The sequence below is a fragment of the Medicago truncatula genome, chromosome 4 (assembly GCF_003473485.1).
Source record: "Medicago truncatula cultivar Jemalong A17 chromosome 4, MtrunA17r5.0-ANR, whole genome shotgun sequence".
Classification (NCBI taxonomy): domain Eukaryota; kingdom Viridiplantae; phylum Streptophyta; class Magnoliopsida; order Fabales; family Fabaceae; genus Medicago; species Medicago truncatula.
Genome location: NC_053045.1, coordinates 3,866,480 through 3,888,727, shown reverse-complemented (window position 1 = coordinate 3,888,727; position 22,248 = coordinate 3,866,480). Strand labels below are relative to the sequence as shown.

Here is a 22,248-nt window from a genome sequence, read left to right as displayed (position 1 = left end):
TCATGTGGGTGAAAGGAAGCTTTCTTTTAGGCCAATTCAATTAGAAACTCTTCCAACACATCGATTTTATAGCACTAATCTTGCTCGTTGGGGAATTTCAATGCATTAAACACTTTAAAAGTTACTTGCTCATATTTGAATCACAACATTTGATCTCTCAATTTCACATCTATCATTTCACTTCATGTTGCCAAGAATAGATTACCCAACAGAAGCAGACAATCATAGTCTTCTTCCATATCAAGTATCACAAAATCCACAAGAAAAATGAACTTGTCAACCTCCAAAAGTATCTCTTCCACCATGCCATATGGATATTAGACGAATATGTCTGCCAGTGTGAGGGTCATCTTAGCAGGTTTAACCTTCACCACTTCGAGTTTCTTCAACATGGAGAGTGGTATCAGATTGATGCTTTCTTTCATATCGAGAATTTTCCCATAATGCAATGAATAATTAAACTAGTTGGGTCTTTTTTATTTTCAAGTAACTTCCATTGAAGGATGGCCCTGCAACTTTAGGTTAAGGCGATGGACTCATCACCTTTCAAATTTCGTTTGCATACAAAATTGTTTCACGAGAAATGCTAACAACACACATTTTAATATACACTTTCCAACACACTTTCTTTGATTGGTTAAAATTCACATGTGACCCATCTAAAATTATATGGGACCCACATGATTTGGTGAGACCCATGTGAATTTTAACTAATCAAAGAAAATGTGTTGAAAAATGTGTGTTGTTAGCATTCTAGTTCCATTATAAAATTGATATACAAATATGGGTTAAGACATTGACCCTTAGTCCACTAACTTGTTTGACTGTTTTCATACCCCACAATTTTAAATAAAACTCTAAAGTGTCTAATCAAAATGATAAAATGAAATGCAATAAAAGATATTACTAAATAAAATAAATAAAGGATAAGTATAAAATATTGGGACGTCAGATGAAGGGTGTTTTTTGTACTAATATCCATTGACATTATTTGTAAGTATAATCACTTGTGTCAAGTTTAGACGATTGGATTAAATGTATTTAAAATATACTTGTCAAACTTTTTTTTTTTGAAAGGATCAGTCAAACATATAAATTACATTAATAAAAAATATATCAAATGTCTAATAGTCAAATGAGATTTAATAAAAAGAATTATATTTTTCCTTAAAAAAAATTATATTTTATAATGGTCATACATTTTCAATGTCTATATATTGACTGCCAAGTTAGTCTAAATCTTCATAAGAATTCAAATATAAGTTTAAATCATACAAAATGGCCTCTGAAGCAAAGCAATCTTATCTTTTGAGTGTTCTATGCATTGTTTTGATCATCAATTCAGGTAAGGCCAAACAATAGTTTTCATTTTGAATTACATTTTTTTAAATACAATTACTAACTCCAATTGTAAATTGTTATTGAAATTTATATTGTGTTCATAGTCTATATATTAAAAAGGAAAAAATTGATTAATTGAATCACTATGACTCAATAACTCTTTGATGAAGTTGTATGTTTTTAACTCTTTCATGAAGTTTTATGTTTTTTTGTGAGCTTTTTTAAACAAGATACCAAAATTAATAATAATTCGCTTATGCAAAACATACTAGGTTGTTTAGTCAGTGCATGAGTCCAAATAACATTGGATTGATTTTTTTTTTTTTTTTTTAAATTGGAAGAAATATCACCTACATAATATTTTTAACTTTGGATTCATTCAGGATTCATTACTAGTTTGGCGGATCCTTCAACCGGAGAAAATTGTACAATTCCATGCACTGCAACTTGTGATCAAGATTGTCGTGCCAAGGGATTTCAAAAAGGTGGACAATGTACAGGCAAAATCACAATAACGGCTTGTTGTTGTTTATCTTAATGAGTTCCATTGTATCATTACAATCAAAATAAATAAAATATACAATTGAACTTACATTTGGAGCTTACAATTTGTAATAATTTTGTGTTGATCTATAAAAGTTATGCGTATGATTAATTATCAACAAGTCGATTCAAAATAAAATAGAATTTATATGCATTCACTTTTTCCTTTTTTAAATTATTGCCAAAATATTTCAAAGGTTTCAATTTTAAAGTTCCATCAAATTTTCTAATCAATTATCATATTTGCTAATAGGAAGTTAACATATTCAAACAAAACTTTCAAATATATTTAGTTGCACTCGAAAAAACATGTAATGTAAAAGAAAAAATTGAGTGTTGGGTTTCATCACATGATACCCTTTCGCCCTCCCTATTTATTTGTGTATGTGTTGGGCACTTGGACAATAACTAAATATTTTTTTAAAAAAAAGTTGTATACAACAGTCATGTAGTTGTAGAATAACAAAAATGTATCCCGACTGATTTAAATAATTAATTTTAAAATTTAGAGTAATTTAGATTATTTGATTGCCTAATCACAATACATGTATCCATAATAGAGGATGAAAATTTGACGAGGAACACTTGACTTTTTTATGACAATATTACAAGTAACATACACAATATTAAAATGAATCTCCAAATTATTCCCATCAAAATACAAGTTTGTACTTCCTCTTTGATGATGATGATTAAATTGTCCAATCATATTATTTTAGTCCACGATAATTATTCTTTTTATTTTAGACAAAAAAAAAAATTAAGGACATTTTTTACGAAAACACGAATACATTTCATTCAAATAAAAGGCTCAAAAGTTTGTCATTCTTCGCTCTAATATTCATTACAATCACCTAATATACGACTTAGAGACTGTTTGATTTAGTTTCTAAAAACTGTTTTTCAATTTTTAAAAATTAAAAACTAGAAAACTTGTTTGGATGTATGAATTTGTAAAATTGTTTTTAAAAACTTTTTTCCATTTTGCAGTTTTTAAAAATAAAAAATCAAAACAGCAAATATGGGTTTTGCTTTTCACTTTTGCTTTTCTCTTTCAACAAAGATTGAAAACAGAAAACACGGAGAAAATGTACAATTTTCATTAATGGCAGTTTAGTAATTAAGTGGAAGTTCTGTTACTATTTTTTTTATCTATTCTTATGTTGCTGCTCAGATAGAGGGAACCTATTCTTATATTAATTGAATTGAATTTTTGTCTATTCTTATACTTCTTCCGTCCCAGATTTAATCGAGCCAAAAGTTTATTTTACACATATTAAGGAAAATATATAAATGAAGGAGATAGGAAAAAAAAGTTTTAAGTACTTTTGTTAAGTATTGGTGCATTCTCCACTATTATAAATGCAAAGTTGAATATATTGAATTGAGAGTGATGAAAGTAATATTAATTAGAGTTATAAAGGGGAAAAAATAATTAATATTGTATTGGAAAGTGAAATGACTCAGTTATTTTAGGACTTGACCAAAAAAATAAATAATAACCATTAATTTAATCGATCATGTGTAATCCTTTTTTTCTTCTTGTTTGATAAAGTGACAAGTACTATCGATACTCACATACAACTATGAGGTCTCGAATTTAAACTCGGATGGAGCTGTCTAACCTAATATTATCGGCATTATCAACATAATTACATTATATGAACAATTCAGTTAATTTTGGATGACTAATCAAAAATTAGGTTGTTTCTATCCAATTGAATAAGATCTAATTTTGATCGATTTTTAGACATCTAAATTATAAATCATAATTTCTTTTACTAATATTGTAATATATGGCGGTTTCCTTTTATAATTGGCCTACAAAATACTTACATCTACATCAACAAGATATCCTATTTAATGTAAAAATACATATATTATCTTTATATGAAAAAATTGATGGAGTTTTAATCAAATAATTAATTGAATTGATTAACATTTTTTTCTTAAGCATTATTTCAAGATAGTGTTCTTAAGCATTCGCTTGAAATTCAATTCCCATTAAAATATGTATCAATCAAACACATTTTCAATTTTTTAATTTTTAAAATATATTCATCAAACAAGTTTTTTTTTATTTTTCATCTCTAAAACTGTTTTCAAAAACAGGATTACCAAACAAGATTTTTGTTCTTTTTCTTCTTAAAAAGACTTCTTAAAAATAGATTTACAAAAGAGTATTTAAAAACTAAAAACTAAAACACAATCAAAGAGGCCCTTAGTCTCATGGACCTTTTCTTTTTCTAGAATGTATCTCCTCTTTGTCTTTCCCATGTTCATTATTGCAAACCTTCCTTCTTTCCTCTTGGTTGTGAATTTGTCATGGAATAACGAATCCCTTCTTTGGAACCCTTAGTTGAAGACAAATCAAAAATATGACAAAGAGATAAGTCACTGTTGGGCTCTGCCTCGATCTTCCCTGGGTGGAAAAGTGGATGCTAGGTCAAGAAACCAATGTCCATTGAGTATTATTTAGCATTCTCCTTTATCGTAAATGTTTTTAATTTGTGTGAATCACTGGACTATAGGTTAGTCCTTTTAAAAGAGCTATGTTATATGTACATCTAAAATTGGATAATCAATGCAACAACCTTTAACTTTGTGAGGAGCACAAAAATCGAAATCAGACAAAATATTATTAAAAATAGCAAATATATTGTTGGTTTTACAATTTAGTTGTTCACATATTATTCCTTTTTTGAAATCGAGGGAGTAGTATTAAATTAAGAAAAATGCTAACAAATATCTTAAGAAAAATGTTAAATAGTGTCTTTGAAATATTGGTTAAAATGATAAAAGAAATATTATATTGAGAAATGATGAAAAATGATCAATTTAACTTTTTAAAAATAAAAAATTATTGAATTCAATATAAACATAATACTTTTGGTTTTCTTAATAAATACACTTGTTAGCATAATCCATATCATTTGATAAGAAATCTAATAAAGAAATTTTATCTTATAAATTATACATTCATAGCATTAAAACTTTAAAAATTGACTTTTATTTCATCAAAGTTATCTATTATTGCTATTTTGATCTTCTTACCTTTAAATTAACAAATGTGTTACATTTCTTAAGAAAGAGTGACGCATGGCAGGAGTGTATCACTTAACCTCCCTTTGCTTTTTTCACATTTATTAAGAAAGATTGTCGGTGTAATTAATGTGTCTATTTTGTGTATTAATATTATTAAATTATCATTTGTTTATATGTATATTAAATTTAACGTTTTCATATTTCAAGATAAGTTAGTAGTATTAATTGGATGTATATTTAGAAAAAAATAATAAATGCATTTAATAATTTAAAAATAAATTTATATTTAAGGACAAAAATAAAGTCAAATATGTGCTTAGATATAAAGACGGAGAAAATATTATTCTTAAGATATAGATAAGATAAAAATAAAAATGAAAGTGAAAGAGTTGGGAATGATGAGAGTTGAAACTTTTTCTTTCCACATGTTAGAAGGTTTGCATGCGAATGCGATTAGTTTACTAAACGGTGGAAATTGGAAGGAATGAAAGAATCAGTGGTGGGTCACGGGTTAGATTATAAACCAACAAAACGTACGCAGAGATTGCGGTCCTCGTTATATAGACCCAGATAGCCGTTACATAACTTTTGTTATCGTCAGAGAGGTTCCTTCTAGAATAGGAGAAGAAAGATTCTGTATCAAATAAGAAAATAACAAGGGTAAGAAAAATGTTAACTATTGTCATGTGACATTAGTTAAGGAAATCAAATTTAACATAAATATCTTAGAACATTTGTAGTTAAAGTTTAAAAAGTGTAAATAATAATGTTTTCAATACAAATAATTTTTTTTGTTTCTTTAACTAGTGTCTCGGGACACTAGTTAACAAGACTCAAATAGTCATCGTAAGTTTAACTCATTTGATAAGGATAATTCATGATATATGTAAAGTTCGGAGTTTAAACTCCAGACACATCATCGTACTTAAATGACTCATTTGTAAATACAATCAAAAGTATGAGTTTCTAAATAAATTGAAATTGTATATACATTCACAACAACTATTTTGATACAAGTATTCTCAACTAAAATGACAAACAAAAAGATATATTCATACACTAAGTTAGATTTCCTAAAAATAGATTTTTGGAGATCAAAATAACTTATAAAATGTACATTTGTAGATATGTTTCTAATTTTGAGTTTAAGTGATTAATGAACTTTATCAATGATGAATGTTTAAGAGAAATCAAGTTCAATTCTTAGATGAAATAATTTTTTGTCAAGCTATAATTACCTCGTGACCAAAATTTAGAATTTTAGGGCCTCCTTCTCCAAGGAATCGAAGAGGTAACAAAAACAATTAACGCGAGAGTGATTTATTCTAATGCATCAGATGCCATAAAAACTCCATAGTTAAACATGTGCAATCATATCAGTACTAACGCATCATATTCCATCAGAACTCCGCATTAAGCATGTGCGATCATACCAGCATTAATGCACAACAGTTAAATATGTACGATCATACCGACACTAATACACCAGATACCATCAGAACTTGTAGTTAAGCATGTGAGTTCATACTACTTTTAAGAATTAAAATGGTGGTTTAACTAAAAAAATAGCAAAGAACCAAAAATGAAATAGAAGAAGAACCATATTCCCGTGGGACATAAGACAGGTTGTTTGTTTATAGCTCCAGGTTGGTTTATTTTTGGCATTGTAACCGTGTTAGCGTTAGATGGACCCAACAAACGGTGATCAGACGCAACATAGTGATAGGACACTTGTGAACCTGTGGCCTGTGGGGGGAAATAATAGTTGTAAAAAAGTTTTTCACAATTTTTTTTTAATCTTTTATGGAAATATTCTTTTTATTACTTTCAAAAAAATGTAAAAAGATAATGAACTTAATAACTAAAATAATTTAACTTTCAATTATTAATAAAAATACCTGAGTTAAAAACAAACTAAATTTACATATAATTGATTTTCATGATGCAATCGTGAAAAAATAAGTTAAAATAAAAAACAGGTATGACCATTTTCATGAAGTAAAAAAAATAAGTTAACTGATTTAAGTTATATTATGTTTGTTATGTTTTTACTTTTTTTTAGTTATCAGGAACTAGCGGCTCTTCATATTATTTTAATTTAACGAGAAAATTTATTAATTCAATGGTAAAATTAGTTTATGTATGATATAAGACTTGTCTTTGTCATAACTGGACACTATAGAATTGACCTTTATATAAAATAATAAAAAGTGATATATTGTATTTGATTTTTTAGAATAGGTTAATTAAATTTTGTCAATAAAAGAATAGGTTTACTAATATTAGCATTGAATAAACTCAAATTATCTAATATCAATGTTAACGCCAACTCGTAAAAATTTAGTACAACGGCTGCATCAGTATTGGTTTCAAGCCTAATATTTTGCTTTCAAATTTGTGGTTAATGATGTTATAATTTGTGTTGGCATCCACATTCACATCGGTTCAAATTTGTGGATAATTATTTGAGTCAGGTCTAGATCTAATAATGTGGGTATTTATCTGTTCAATGTATGTATTTTTTGTGGGTGTTCATTAGGCACTGGTTCAATTATCATTCCTATTTCAAAATACGATGAATGAAAGCGTTAGAAGTCGATTGTCTAAGTGGAAATCTCAAAAGTTTTCTTTAAAGAGTTATCTTAAATTTGTTATGTTCACTTTTCTTGTTAATTTTCCTTCTTTTTTAATGTACAACCTATAAACTTAAGAGAGCATTTGACATTTCTTTTATCTAAAAAAAAAAATGTTGTCAATTGAAAGGGGGGATGAGAAAGATTGTTGTCAAGTAAGTATGGGTGTTGAGAACATTGTTTTATGCAGTGGGTTCGAGTGAGGAGTCATTGTGGTGGAGGGATGTTTATTTGGTTGATGTTGGCTTAGTTAGTGGTATGGATAAGAATTTTGCTCTTCACCTTGCGCAAGGTAAATGGATTACAACCAAATCCAACAAAATGTCCAACAAAAAAAACTACACAAGTCATACTGGTCCATCCCGTGGACTCCTACTCCTCCTTCGCGGAGCCGGCACCTGCTCCAGCATGCTCCACTCAGACTGTATGCCCTGCATAATGCGAAGAACCTTTGGATTACCAAACACATCAGGATGCCCCATTGTACTGTTCACTATGGCTCTGACGTTGTTGATGATCTGATATGGGTCTGGAGGATGTCTAGCTCACTGCTGCTCAATAATAACCTTCTCGTAAGGTGGGACAGGACGAGGAGAGGCAACAACTGCATAGTCAGGAATGGTCGCAGGGGGGTTCATAATAGGATGTGATACTCTAAAAAACTATCTCATGTACCCCCTATTATTAGCCCACGGCTGGTTATCCGGAATCGGATAACCCATATGCTAATGGTTGAGGACATGTAGAGCAAACTCCGTGAAGGCCTGGGCCACGCCATCTGCCGCAATAAGCTCAATGTCTGTAGGAGCCCTGAGAATAATATGGACATACTATCTAAGAACCCGCTCTGGCAAGTGACGGACCATCTTGTCGCTGCCGGCCATGATCCATCCGGAGTACTAGTATGTGTCCTCAAAGGGCGTGATGTGTCGTCGTCTCTCGTACGGCCTCCAGGTGACATGTGAATGGTCCAACGAATCGATGGCAGCTCTGTAGTGTCCAAGATTAGAAAATCCCCTTGAAGGTTTCCATTGACTCACAAGCGGGGAAACAGTAGGGTCGTAGGCATCATCATCAATCCCTAGAATGATGTTCGAGAAGTGCGCCAAAGTCCATCCTTGCAAACACAAACAAACAAATATTTATATCACCACAAGAATTATACAAACAACTAAACATTTATGATCCAAAAAGTAAAAAAGAAGAAAAACAAATATCACCACAAGCAATGTCATGTAACCACCACAGGAGCCCACAAATGAGTCGGAAGTAAGAGATAACTGCTCATATAGGAAAGCAAGTCTCATCCCACTCCATGACCAGCTGTCCAACTCGTCCATATCTTGTAGCGCAAGCAGCCAAAGAAGATTAATATTTTTGTTGTTCTTGCCAGAAAAAATGGTCCAGCCAAGCAAGAGCAATAGAAACGCCTTAATGCAGGCCAACCTAACTCGAGCTTTCTTCTCTTGCTCCTCCTCTGTGTCAGGCACAAGCAGCTGGTTACACCTATTCAAGAGCTCCTCGTACCGCGTCTTCAGTAAATCAAAATTGATGTGAGCAACACTCTGTTTTGTCAGCTCCTTAGCGCAAGAATGATGAAAATCAGATATGGGGAGAAAAAATTTGAAGTTGGGAAGTTTAGGAAATGTGTTTTTGTTTTGCTGATATATGACTTAAGTAACGCTGCGCAAGTTAACTCACGCAGCGCATCTTAAGTCACACAACGTGACTTAACTTGCGCAAGGGTAAATTGGGCTATGCTGCAGGGCGCGAGCGAAAACTGCAAGGGGAAGAGCAAAATTCCATGGACAATTGCTTTAGTAAATTAGTCAAGATTGATGGTGATGGTTGATTTTAGGGTGTGATATGTGGTCAAGAGGGTGCGTTGTGTAAGAGGTTTCGTAGATTGTTTTGGTTATCTTCTAATAAGACGGTGTTTGTGGAAGATATGTTTTCTAAGGGTGTGGGTAAGGGTGTTGCGGGTTGGCAATGACATATATAGTGATTTATTTTTGAGAAGATGAGTAGCTCATTCGATTGAGCTGAAAGATTAAACGAGTTAAATGTTTAAGTTTGAATTATGATAAGAGAGAAAATACTAACATTTGTAAATTGTTTCTTTAAAAAAAAATTAGTTAGCGAAAAAGTGTATATTTTTATTGGCCAATTCTCTTTACATAATAATGTGTTATTCTTGACGATGGAGTTGGACTTCAGGCTGCGTGTACACAATCAAAGATGCTTAGAATAAGATTTGAAATTAAGGGGTGTGGATAGAAATAACCTTCCTTTTCTGGGCCTTCTATTGTAACTGACTTGATCAATTTGATGCCTTATTTCTTAATTATTATTATTTTTTTTATAAAAGAAAACATTAAAAAGTGGTTACCAACAATAACACACGATGTCATTCAAAAAGGAGGAGAATATATATCTCAACTTTCGTGAGATTGGAATTGATTATTACGATTCGTGAGATTGGAAGCGATTATTACGAGAAGAAGAAATATTAAAGATGATATTAAAAAAAGGAGGAGAATATATATCTCAACTTTCGTGAGATTGAAATCGATTATTACGAGAAGATGAAATATTAAATGAATGAAATAAATTTACAATATTGAAAGGAGAAAAATATACTAAATGAGACGCATTGTGACTATAGGAGAAAGAAATATTTCAACTTTCCTCATTCTAGAATATATGAGACGCATTGTCACTATGGTTTATGAATGAATCAAAGTTACAATAATATCTTAAGTGTGTATTTAGTTAGTTAATTGTACACTCAAATGTGTCTTGGTTGGTAATTTGATCAATGCATGTGTCTTTGGTTAGTTAATTTGGTACGGAAAGTTATTCACAAAATAATACACAGTTAAAATGTTTTTGGAGTTTTGATACATTTCAACTGTCTTAACTCATACTAATGAATGATAAAATTGCACAAAATTAGCATACAATGCAATGCAAGTACATCAATAATATCACCAATTTCATGTATAGAAATCGCAGCCTCTCCATACCCTATGGCCTATACCAGCAACCAACATTTAATTCTGTCATTATTGGTTCACCTTAAAAGTCTTCTTGTTAAGTGCTAGCTGCTATGATGGAGCATTCTGCAGTTGGTTGCTCCAGTGCTTAATGAACAAGGACTGATCTAATCTAAGCGTAACATATTCAAGCAGTTGCCCCAACAAGCTTAAATTATTTCTTTAGTGGGTTAATGAATAAGGATATTTCTTCACTACAAAATAAGGCATTGCTTGTAGAAGTGTTTTTTTTTTTTTTTTTTTTTTTTTTTTTTTTTTTTTTTATCGAGTTAGGTAGTTCAACTTATTTGAATTATGAGATAAAAAGTTTGAGTTCATGGTAATAATTTAGATGAATAAGTAAATATTAATTTAACAACTAATTGCTAACATTTATCATTTAAAAAATTAGGTATACTTTTAAGTTTTTATCATAAAGCATGGCATCCTTGAAATGCTCTAAGGATCTAGGTAAAAAATCAACAAGAGTATAACCTTGTATTCATCCTCAAGGTTCACCTTAATGTTTTCCAAATCATTAGGTTTTTCTTGAACTCCATCAATATCTCTATAGTTTTCGACTCTACCATCCTAAATGAGTAGAGTTGTTTTATGAATGTTCTAGGTAAGGATTTGGTCATATACAACGACTCCAGCCTTGCCCAGATCGCCGCCGCGGTTGTCTCCTCTGCGACATCTGTCATAACTATATCCTAGAGGCACAATACAATGAAACTTATATCCTTGTCCACCATCTCGGTTTTCTTCGCTTGTGACATGGTGACCAACAACACAACCTCTTTCTTCAAAGCTTTTGCACACTTTTGTTGTATCAAAACCACTTGCATTGTAGCCTTCCACAACCCAAAATCATTATTCCCAGTAAATTTCTCGTTGTCATAACCCATGGTACTCACTTGACCAAATTAAATAAACTTAGATGTGTGGAGCAAAACGAAGTAGTAACCAATAATCAAAGTAGCTTCAAGCAACAACAACAATAGACCTATATCTAAGTGTGAAGCAAAAACACAAGGATAACCAAAACATAAATATAAAGGGAGAAGAAAAATAAACATGCCCAAGATTTGTTCACCTGATTAATCCCAACAATTACTTACATATGGAGGAGAGAGATCTCCCTACTCACTATTAACGAATTCTCTACAAAGAGATACAAAATGATTACAAAAAAATTAGCTTCAATAAGTTTTTCAAGAACAACCTTAATTTCCACCCGTTTTTCAATATCTTCCCATGAACTAGAGACTCAATGATTTTCTCTCATACAAGGTGTTTATAATTGTTTCCCAACTCAGAAATCTCATCCAAAGACCCTCAACTTTTAGCCTCTAAGTTTTCTAAAAAATTTATCCTTTGATTTCATGAGATTTATTAACATATAGGTCAAAAACTACATTTAATACCTGCTAGATATATCCAAATCACCTCAGATATGGATCATCGCCTCATGATATCCCAGACCCGTTGCAAGACAATTGTAAAACAGCCTCACGATTTGCAGTCATCATGCCACGATTTGAAAGAAAAAAAAAGAAATAGAGAAAATAAATATTTTGAGTCATTTTTTCATTAGAGTTCTTTAAGTCTTAAATTCTTCTCTCTCATACACTCGAGCACCATCTCCTAATTTTATTTTTTTATCATAAAAATTGAAGCACACACTCTTAAAAAATGAAAGCTTGAAACAAGTAAATAAAATTCAATTCATAGATAAAAACCATATTTATAGTTATATTGATAATTTTTCCACAAAAAAGGTTAAAGTACTTTTTTTTTTTTGTTACACGGTTAAAGTACTTTTAACACATAGACATTAGGTTTAAATAATTTTGATGGGATTAAATTTGAATATAATTATCACCCTTGAACTTTCTTTTTACATAACCATCCTTGCATTTATTTTCCCCTAAAAAATAAAATAAAAAATCCTTGCATTTATTTTCGGGATAACCATACTGTAACTTGAAACATCACTTTTTCGCTTATGCATAAACACATTCAAAATAAAAATTTGGAAAAGTTTTTTTAACCCTTTGATATAAGGAAATAACAGGGATCATAATTTTACCTCTACCCCTTAAGTAGAAGGAAAAGGTAAAATATAAAGCAAGAAAAAAAAACAATAACTATAATTAATTTATTAGATAACCGTGTGAATTTTTTAAGAAAATATTGTGTTCTTATGAGTATACTAAATGTGTATTTTGTTATTTTATTGTTTTTTCTTCCAACCTTCATGTGTAGCTCACGCGCTCTTTGATTGGCTTATACCCAAAAAAAAAAAAATTGACAAACTTATACTCAAAAATTTAGAATTGGTTTCAAAAACAAAACTTAAACTCCAAAAACAACAACATTAAAATTGGTTTCAAAATAAAAACAAAGGAAACACATTCCACAAACATTGTTTTTGTTTTGAGCCTCCTCTTCCTCCTTCTACTTCTTTAATTCTTTCTCATTTTTCAAACAGGAGAATTCAAAAGAGTGTCATATATTACCAAATAGAGATGTTGAATTCTTATAATAATAATAATAATAATTCAGAGGTAAATATTGACATGAATCCGGAGTCGGCATCTAGTGGCACTAGCTACGGCATCCTACAAAGGTGGAAGAGGGAGGACTCCCTCAAGAGAGCCTCTTTGGGATTGAGAGGTGTTACTCTATTTTTCTCTTTGACTTCCTTCCTCCTCATGGCAAGTAACAAACATGGTTATGGGGAAAACTTTGACCACTATCAAGAATACAGGTAAAAAATATGAAGTTTAATTTTTATATATCGTCAATGTACAAATATTCTACACATGATATACTTGCCACATCATTTAATGAATTAAAAACACATGATTTGTAAAGCTTTTGTGTATTCGCGATGAACAAAATTTTGATTTTAAGAAATAACATTGCAACTATTAACAATATAATGCAACTATCACAACAATTATCACTACTATTTTTTTTTTGTTGAAATAATAGAAAAATTAGAGAGAAAAAAAATGAAATTCATTGTCATATTTGGCGCCTGTAATACTTAACAACATATCTAACAATATCCTTAAAAAAACATATTTAACGATAAATTTTACATTTTTTTCTTTTTTAAATATCCGTTTTATTGTATTTATTTTTTCCAGTAGTGAAATTTGGTCGTGAAATGTGATATGATGGGTTTTTGTCAAAATTTAATTTGTATGGAACTTTAATTAATAATTTTTTTAATCTTAGGTATTTGCTTGTGGTAGCATTTTTTACAAGTATATACACAGGAAGCCAAGTGTATCGTCAAATTCATGAACTTATCACTGGGAATAATATATTTCGACCTACAACTGCAGCTGTGATTGATTTTGTTGGGGATCAGGTTTGGCATTTCTTACTTTCATAGCACATTAGTAGTTTAGCATAATATTTTTTTAACCCAATTAAGGAATTTAACTAGTATTGAAATTGTACGTAAGGATATTTTCTTTAGCGATTATTTTAATATAGAGAAGTTGACGTAATCGGAAACATACGTTAACAAGTGCTAAATATAGATTGAAAAGAAACAAGTTTGCAAACGATAAATCCATGAAATTAAAGTTTCGGAATCCACCAGAAATTAAGAAAACTCTCTTAAATTTTATTGAACGAATAAAAACCGCATCTCTAGCTACCACTAAAGTGTTTAGATACCAATGAAACCCTAATGGACCGTAATACTAAGAAAACCCTCGGACATCAAAGTATATAGTCAGTAGTTTTCTTTTTTATTTTCAGGTAATAGCATATCTCTTAATATCATCAGCATCCACAGCAGTTCCACTAACAGATAGAATGAGGGAGAATGACGATGATGCATTTACAGACGCTTCAGCTGCAACCATTACTATGTCCTTTTTTGCCTTCACATTTCTAGCTCTATCAGCCATCATATCAGGATACAAATTATCAGCCCTAACTTAAATCTGAAGTTACACAATTTTTCTTCTATCAAGTTTCAGCCTTCTATTTATTTTTTAATAAGATACATTTATATATAATGAGTTATGAATCATTTGTCCTTTTTGATGTCTTTCTGCATGCTACAACAATGAGATGTGAGATTGTACTTGTTTCATACAATAGTACAAGTTTTTTTTTCCTCCTTGAAAGTTCAATAAAGTACAAGTTGAAACTATGTTGATATTTCTGTTGGATGTACAATTCCAGAGTGAATCAAAGAAAAAAACGCTCGGATTCTTACGCATTGCTTGCTCGAAAGAGCTTTTTATATTTGCTGTTCAGGGAGCTGTTGACACTTTGATTCTGATACCGTGTTGGTAGTCGATCCATTCACCATAATATTAGCCTTTAGTTTCCAAAAAATGTCTCTTTGCTAACATTCTAGAAATATATTTAAAAAATAAAAATAAAAAATTGTCTGGGTTCAAAATATTAGTGGTTTCAATCTTGATTTATAATTTAATACCCTGTTTTGAATCTGTCAAACAAAGCAGAGGCAGTTGAAATTGCTAAAGACAAAGTACACATAATATTAGGGAGTGATTGTAAATCAAAGCTCAACAAAACAATTTTTTTTTTTTTTTTTATGGTCAGACAAAACAAATATTTTATTTCATGCTAAACAAATACAACAAAATAATGATAGAATTAATCAACCGACACGTTTTCTATAGTATGTTATTCCTAAAGTGCAACTTGAAATTAGACCTAACTCTAGTCAACAATTAAGTTGAAATAGTTCTACACTTCTGGTCTCTAATCTTTTTGTTTTGACACAAAACAAAGGACATTCATTCATTCAAATTGATAGAGTACATCGATGTAATATAAATTTGTTAAAAATAAAAAGGACGAATCTGTGAACAAACTCACAACATCCATGTTAATAGCATAAAACGGCAAAGTACACAAGCCTACAAATATGACTATATTACCTGAACATGGGAAAAGACAAACACAAAGACGACAAACAAAACAGACGAAATCACAAAAGGAAAACCTAATTCGATGTGAAAATCACTTATTTAAATAAAAAGGAAGGAGAAAAACGATTTAGAGGGGTGATTTGGGGTCAAAAATTGACCCTAAATCACCCCTCTTTGGTGGATAAATGAGAAGAAAGTAGGGTTTCAGCCGAGGATCGGCTCACAAAAGAGAGAGCGGTAGAGAGAGATGTTATTCTTTAGGGTTTGACTATTTTTTGTTAAAGGTGAATTTCTAACCACTTTCTGGTCTTTAATCTTAGTTTGTTAATATTAGAATATAAAATATTCATTGTATAATATATTAATATATGGGTTAATAGGCTTTTGCCCCTTGCAATATATGTCACTCTTGGTTTTCTCTTCTGTAAATTTTTTTTGTCAGATTCCGTTCGTGTAATTTTTTTTGTTTTGGAATACCTCCTAGGCCAGCTGACTGTGCATTTTCGCTGATGTAGCATGCTAGGTCATCGTTTTCTGATGACGTGGCGCGCTGACTGTATAATTTTTATTTTTTTATTGTGTACACGTGGCATTTGTGATTTTATTTTTTTTAAAAATGAAAAAAAATTCTAGAAAAATTACTAAAAATGAAAAATAATGCTGAAAATATACCGGAAAAATTAATAAAAATGATTAAAAAATTTAAAAAATCAGGTAAAATGAAAAATAATGAAAAAAAAATCTGAAAAAGATTAATATATATCGAAATTGTCGAAAAAATTATTAAAAAAAATCTGAATTATGTTGTTGAAATATTTTAAATTTCTGAAGTTTTCATTTTCTTATAAAAATTCTAATAAAAAATAACACTTCTTATAAAAATTTCAGGAACTTAAACAATTTCGAATTTTAAAAAAATTGAAATTTTTTTCAGGAACTTAATTAAGATTTTTTTTATAATTTTTTTGAAAATTTCGATACATATTAATTTTTCCATATTTTTTCATTTTATGAGATTTTTTTTTATTTTTCATTTTTATAGAATTTTTTATTTTTTAAGATTTTTTTTTTTAAAAAAAATGACAAATGCCACATGTGCACAATAAAAAACAAAAATAATTATATAGTCAGCGCGCCACGTCATCAGAAAAAGGTGACTCAGCGTGCCACATCAGCGAAAATACACTGTTAGCTGGCCTAGGGGTAACGAAAATTTTTTATAGGGGGAAAACTAAAAGTGAACTATATTGCATGGGTAAAGACCTATTAACCCTTAGTACATTGTGTATTCATCCTATAAATATACCTATTTATTTTCGGAAAAAGATAGGTAGATACCCTTTTTCATACACTTCTTATGTACACCCTCATGTATTAGGGGTATTTGAGTAATTATACATCATATCATCACCCTTTTTCATCTCTTCTTTCAATGTTTTTGCCACGTGTCACAAATGTGTGTGGATGTAAAAGGGTGTATGCCACCTAAGGTGGTTCATGTATAAGAGCTCGGCACCCAGTTTTACGATTGATGAACTTATTCAATCTGATGCCGTTCCTCGTCTTGTTGAATTTCTAGTTATTGACGATTTTCCTCAACGCCAGTTTTTTGCTGCTTGGATACTCGCATACATAGCAGGTGGAACTTCTGAGAACACTAAGGTTGTAATTGATCATGGGGCTGTACCATTACTAGTCAACCTACTCAGTTACGTTCACCTAGTGTTGCTGTTCGACATGAAGCTTCATGGGCGTTGGGAAACGTTGCCTGTGATTCCCCTAGTTGCCGTGATCTTGTTCTCAGTCATGGTGCCATGATCCCGCTGTTATCCCACTTGAATGAGCTTACAGATATTTCTATGCTGAGAGTTGCAACGCGAACCCTGTCAAACTTTTGCATGGGCAAACCACAACCCCTGTTTGAGCAGTTGACGCCAGCACTTCCCACTCTCGAGCGTTTGATTTTTTTCCAATGATCAAGAAGTCATGGCAGATGCATGCTGGGCACTCTCATATCTTTCTGATGGAACAAATGACAAAATCCAAGCGGTGATCGAGGCAGGTGTTTGTGGCAGACTGGTGGAGCTCCTTTCGAACCCATCTCCTTCAGTGGTGATTCCTGCACTCCGCACATTGGGAAATATTGTTGGCGGAGACGACATGCAGACTCAGGCTATTGTCGATCATGGTTCACTCCCATGCCTTTTGAGCCTGTTGACCCATAATCACGAGGAAACTAGGAAAGAAGCTTGCTGGACTATATCAAACATTACAGCTGGAAACAGAGAGTAGATACAGGCTGTTATTGAAGCTGGTCTGATTGCCCCTCTGGTCAATCTTCTTCAAAATGCGGAGTTTGACACTTTAAAGGAAGCAGCATGGGCACTCTCTAATGCTACATCTGGCAGTACCCATGAGCAAATCGAGTATTTGGCGAGCCAGGGTTGCATTAAGCCTCTGTGTGATTTGCTCGTTTGCTCTGATCCAAAAATTGTTACTGTCTGTTTGCAATGTCTTGAGAATTTTCTGAAGGTTGGAGAAGCGGAGAAAAACCCCGGTTACACGGGAGATGTCAACTTGTATGCTCTGATGATAGGGGACGCGGAGGGATTGGAAAAGATTGGAAACTTGCAGAGTCATGACAACTATGAAATTTATGAGAAGGCTGTCAAAATTCTTGAGACATATTGGTTGGAAGATGAAGGTGAGACGCTACCTCCAGGCAATGGTTCTCAACTTAGAGGCAGTGATCTTCCTGTCCCATCTGGTGGATTCAATTTCAGCGGAATGTGACAATTGTTGCAAGGAACTGTGACGAGTGGTTTCTTTGATGCCAGCTTGGATTCTATCCTTTATTGAGTCGTAGTTTTTATTGACAACTAGTGTGTAAGATGGGCATTCTCGTGCCTGTTTTTTTTTTTTTTTTTTTTAATAAAATACATTTTGTTATTTAAATGAAAACTAATATTACACAAAAGTTAATTAGGAAATAAATAAATTATGCAATGGATATTTTATATTCTAATAGTTAAATTAGTAGATGTCTATAACAACTTCTTAGACTAGAATTCCTATAATATACACAAAAGCATGCATGATAAGTGGAAAATAGATCCTCTAGAGTCATCAAATCGGTGTAGCAAGATCTCGACCGTTGGATTGAGTTGCACCTCAAATCCAATGGTTCGAAATTTTATGCACCAACTGGAGGACTACAGAGGATCCAAGCTGACGAGTAACGTTCTAATTCCAAATTAAATGTTCTTCAATACAAAAGATTGAAGGAATGAGTCATCCTTAGTTGCGTATTGTTCAGAATTGGTATTTGAACCAATTGATCTGTCCAAAAAGCTTCTAGAATTCATCAACATGTCCAGCTGAAAATGTTCTTGATTTTCAGAAGTTGGTAGCTTTGAATCATGAAGTGAATTTGTAAAATTTGCTAAGCTAGAATAATTAGTCACTGCTGAAGGCCTTATAGGTGTAACATTACATGTATTGTTGTTAAGAGAAGTACTGTTTATGCTACTGCTTGAAATTCCTCTTCCTAGAGGTACATCATGGTTATGTTTCCCTTCATATGTTGTGATTACTGCTTTAATATCATGTGCTGCTCTCTCAACATGTTTTCTCACAGTACAACCTTGGATTACACATTTGTAGTAGCTCCTGCAAAAACAATATTTTGAACAAGTTATTATCATATAGGGTTGCTAACAAATATCTAGAACTCCGAAGTTAAATACTCCATCTGTCTGAAAATAATAGTCGTTTAAGATTTATGCATGATTTTTAAAAAAATGATTAATTGTGTTGATTTGTTTGTTTCCATAATTTGAATTATTTGCATACCTTGGGTTTGGATTTCCTTTAACTACTTTCTGTCCATATTTCCTCCACCTATATCCATCATCAAGAATATCAATTTCACTTGTAGTTTGAACCACAACTCTTGGTTCCTTAACAGTTCTACACCCTTCTGTGGAGTAAGAATAGCTATCATTTTCATTCTCTCCTTTCCTACAATAATAAGAATCATAAATTAGTGATATTGAAATCAACCTCAAAAATATATATTGGTACTTCATGCAAATTAGCATTGCAAGCACAAAAAAATACACCCTCCTGTCACTATTATAAACCAGAGGGTGGTCTACATTATAAACTACATACGTCATTAATTGAATGAATCTAAAATATAAATATTTGCTTATAATAGTGACCAGAGGGTGTACTGATCTTACCATCTTTTAGCCTCTATTCCCAAGTCATCATAATCTCCACCAGAAAAACTAGTTTGTGATGTTTGATCAAAATCATCCTCTCCCAAAGAAAGATCAGAGACCATAGAGTTGTTGCATGATGAAGAAGGTTGATGAATATATTGAGAATTTGCTCTTCTCTTTGTACACTGAGGCTTAGGATGGTTATGACTTCCTTTATATACTATTTGAGTAATTTGTCCATCATCCAAAGACCTTTCAACTTTCTTCTTCATTGAGCAAATTGGATTAGTGCACTTGTAATAACTTCTTGGATTTTCACTTCCTTTCACTTGTTTCTCTCCATATTTTCTCCACTTGTATCCATCTTCTTCTGATTTTCTTTGTTCTCTTATAGACATAGAAGCACTAGTGTTGTTAAAATAACTAGAATTAGGAACTGAAGAGTTAGTTTGTGCTTCATGTTTTGTTGTTCCTTCAAATGAAAAATTTGTTTGCTTTGTAGATTCATTGAATATCAATGTGTCATGTGTCTTTAGTGGTTCCTCCTGTTCAAGTTGAACAAGTATTAGTAAATTAAATTACAAGATTTGCATATATTCCAAAGCATCAATAAATAACACAATGTTTGTGTTAGAATATTAGAAAATATCTTATAATATCTTTATATCATATTGTAGCATTTAAGTTTATCTCGCATGTCAATTTATTAGAAGACAAGTCAATAGAACGGTTCATGTTCTTGTAATAATGGACACATTTTTAATTCAGATTTACATTTTATAGATATTATAACTCGTGTCCAACATATTATCGTTAATGAAATGCAATAAACATGTCTTGCTCAAAATAATAATATTAAAAAATATAGTAACATACATAAGAAAAAAAATTGTACTAGCTTCAGTGCAGTTTAATGTTAGCCACATCAACTAATGTTTCTTTTAAGAATAATTTTAACACTAATACTATGTTTGACTTTGTCAACTGAGGATATGTCCTAGTCAAGTTTCATGTCAAAACTATTCAAACTAGCTTGTACACTACAGACAAAACTACAGAAAATTTGACTGATTAAAAAAACAAGAAAAAACCAAAAGAAGAGTACAATAAAGAAAGCCATTAAATGCAAGAAAGTCAAGATCAGCATATAAAACAAGAAATGGACACATAATCATATTTGGTTTTAAGTAAAATTTGTAGTCAAAGAAAAATACAACTTACCACTTGAAACATACTTGTGGAAGATTGAAAGAGATCATGCATGGTCTGTTTTTGTGTTTGGAAAGAGGGCTCAGAGAAGTTTCTCTCTTCTAATTCCTTGCTATGCTGTTGGTTCATGCTTTGGACAGTTGAAGGCTCATTTGTATAAGATGAAGGAATCTAAAATCATCATATAAAAAAACAAAAGCAAAATATAATTCAGTATTAGTCAAATATATCTTTGTAACAACATTGCAATCACAATTTATACCCTATCTATATATCTTTGTAATCTAAGCTTGCATTATTAGTCATATTTTATCACAATATAAAGGTTTGTAGTGTAACCGCACCCGCAATTTAAAGTCATGGTTAGTACTATAGTATGACTGTGAATTAAAAACTAGAATAATAATTATAACACAAGAAGTGAGAGTGTAACATACATTAGAAGAAGAAAGAAAGGAAGGTGAATTCAATAACTCTGATGGGCTGAACCCAGGTGGAAAATCAGAATAAGAAGGGTAAATTACATCATCAAGTGCAAAATGATCATCATCATGAGTTTTTAGAGAAGAAGTTTCAACAAATTTAGTAATATCCAAGGTGGTGATGTTATTGTTGGTGTTGGAAAAGTGATTGTTGAAACTAAAAGACATACTTAAGACAATTGAGGTTGTTATAGTTAATTGTGTGTGAAAATGTTTGTAGTATGTTTGAATATGTAGTTCATAGTCTTTTATACCAAAAGTGTTTGGAGCTACTTGTGAGAAGCTGAAATATTGACCGTTGAAAAGGCAATGGGTCAAGTGTTGTGGGTTTGACTTGACTGGGTTTGCCTATCATTACATCATTATTATCATTTTCATTTCATAACAATAATAGAGTTATTTTACATGGCGTTCTATGCTTTGCCACCTGTCCATGTGGTGGCACTATTCTAGTACTAATATTGTTTTTTTATAGTCTACTATTTCTAAATTTGATGAATTGCACCTATAGTAAAGTAAAATGGACTTAGTTTGTATGCAATCCTACATGATATTTATTTAAATATGTTTCTAGAAATTCACATAATAAAATAACATTAGAATGTGGTTAGATTCGATGGATGAGTAAGTATGAGTTCATTTAGGGGTTTTTGAGCGTGGTTTGATTCGGTTTTGAGGTTAATAGCTATTCGAATCGTACGATAAAAAGTATTTGGTTTAGTTTTTTTTTTTCGGTTGACTTTTAAAATAAAATTCAAACACAATCAAACCAATGTAGTTTAGGTTGAATTAGATGGTGC

At 31.4% G+C, this 22,248-nt stretch overlaps 2 protein-coding genes and 1 pseudogene across 2 annotated transcripts; 2 read left to right on the top strand and 1 right to left on the bottom strand.

Annotated features, from left to right (window-relative positions):
• The first annotated feature begins 12,923 nt into the window (after positions 1-12,923).
• Positions 12,924-14,845, top strand: LOC25491421 (CASP-like protein 4B1). The gene is made up of 3 exons (XM_013599332.2): positions 12,924-13,370; positions 13,847-13,982; positions 14,381-14,845. The coding sequence occupies exons 1-3, from the start codon at positions 13,129-13,131 to the stop codon at positions 14,564-14,566; spliced, it is 564 nt and encodes a 187-aa protein (XP_013454786.1). The 5' UTR covers positions 12,924-13,128; the 3' UTR covers positions 14,567-14,845.
• A 2,011-nt stretch (positions 14,846-16,856) lies between these two features.
• On the top strand, positions 16,857-18,324 carry LOC25491420 (importin subunit alpha-2-like; annotated as a pseudogene).
• A 309-nt stretch (positions 18,325-18,633) lies between these two features.
• On the bottom strand, positions 18,634-21,658 carry LOC25491419 (probable WRKY transcription factor 33). Its single transcript, XM_013599330.3, has 5 exons — positions 21,404-21,658; positions 20,979-21,137; positions 19,776-20,302; positions 19,384-19,551; positions 18,634-19,200 (listed from the first exon to the last, which is right to left on the bottom strand). Exons 1-5 carry the CDS (start codon positions 21,614-21,616, stop codon positions 18,786-18,788), a joined length of 1,482 nt encoding a protein of 493 aa, XP_013454784.1. The 5' UTR covers positions 21,617-21,658; the 3' UTR covers positions 18,634-18,785.
• Between the last annotated feature and the right edge of the window lie 590 nt (positions 21,659-22,248).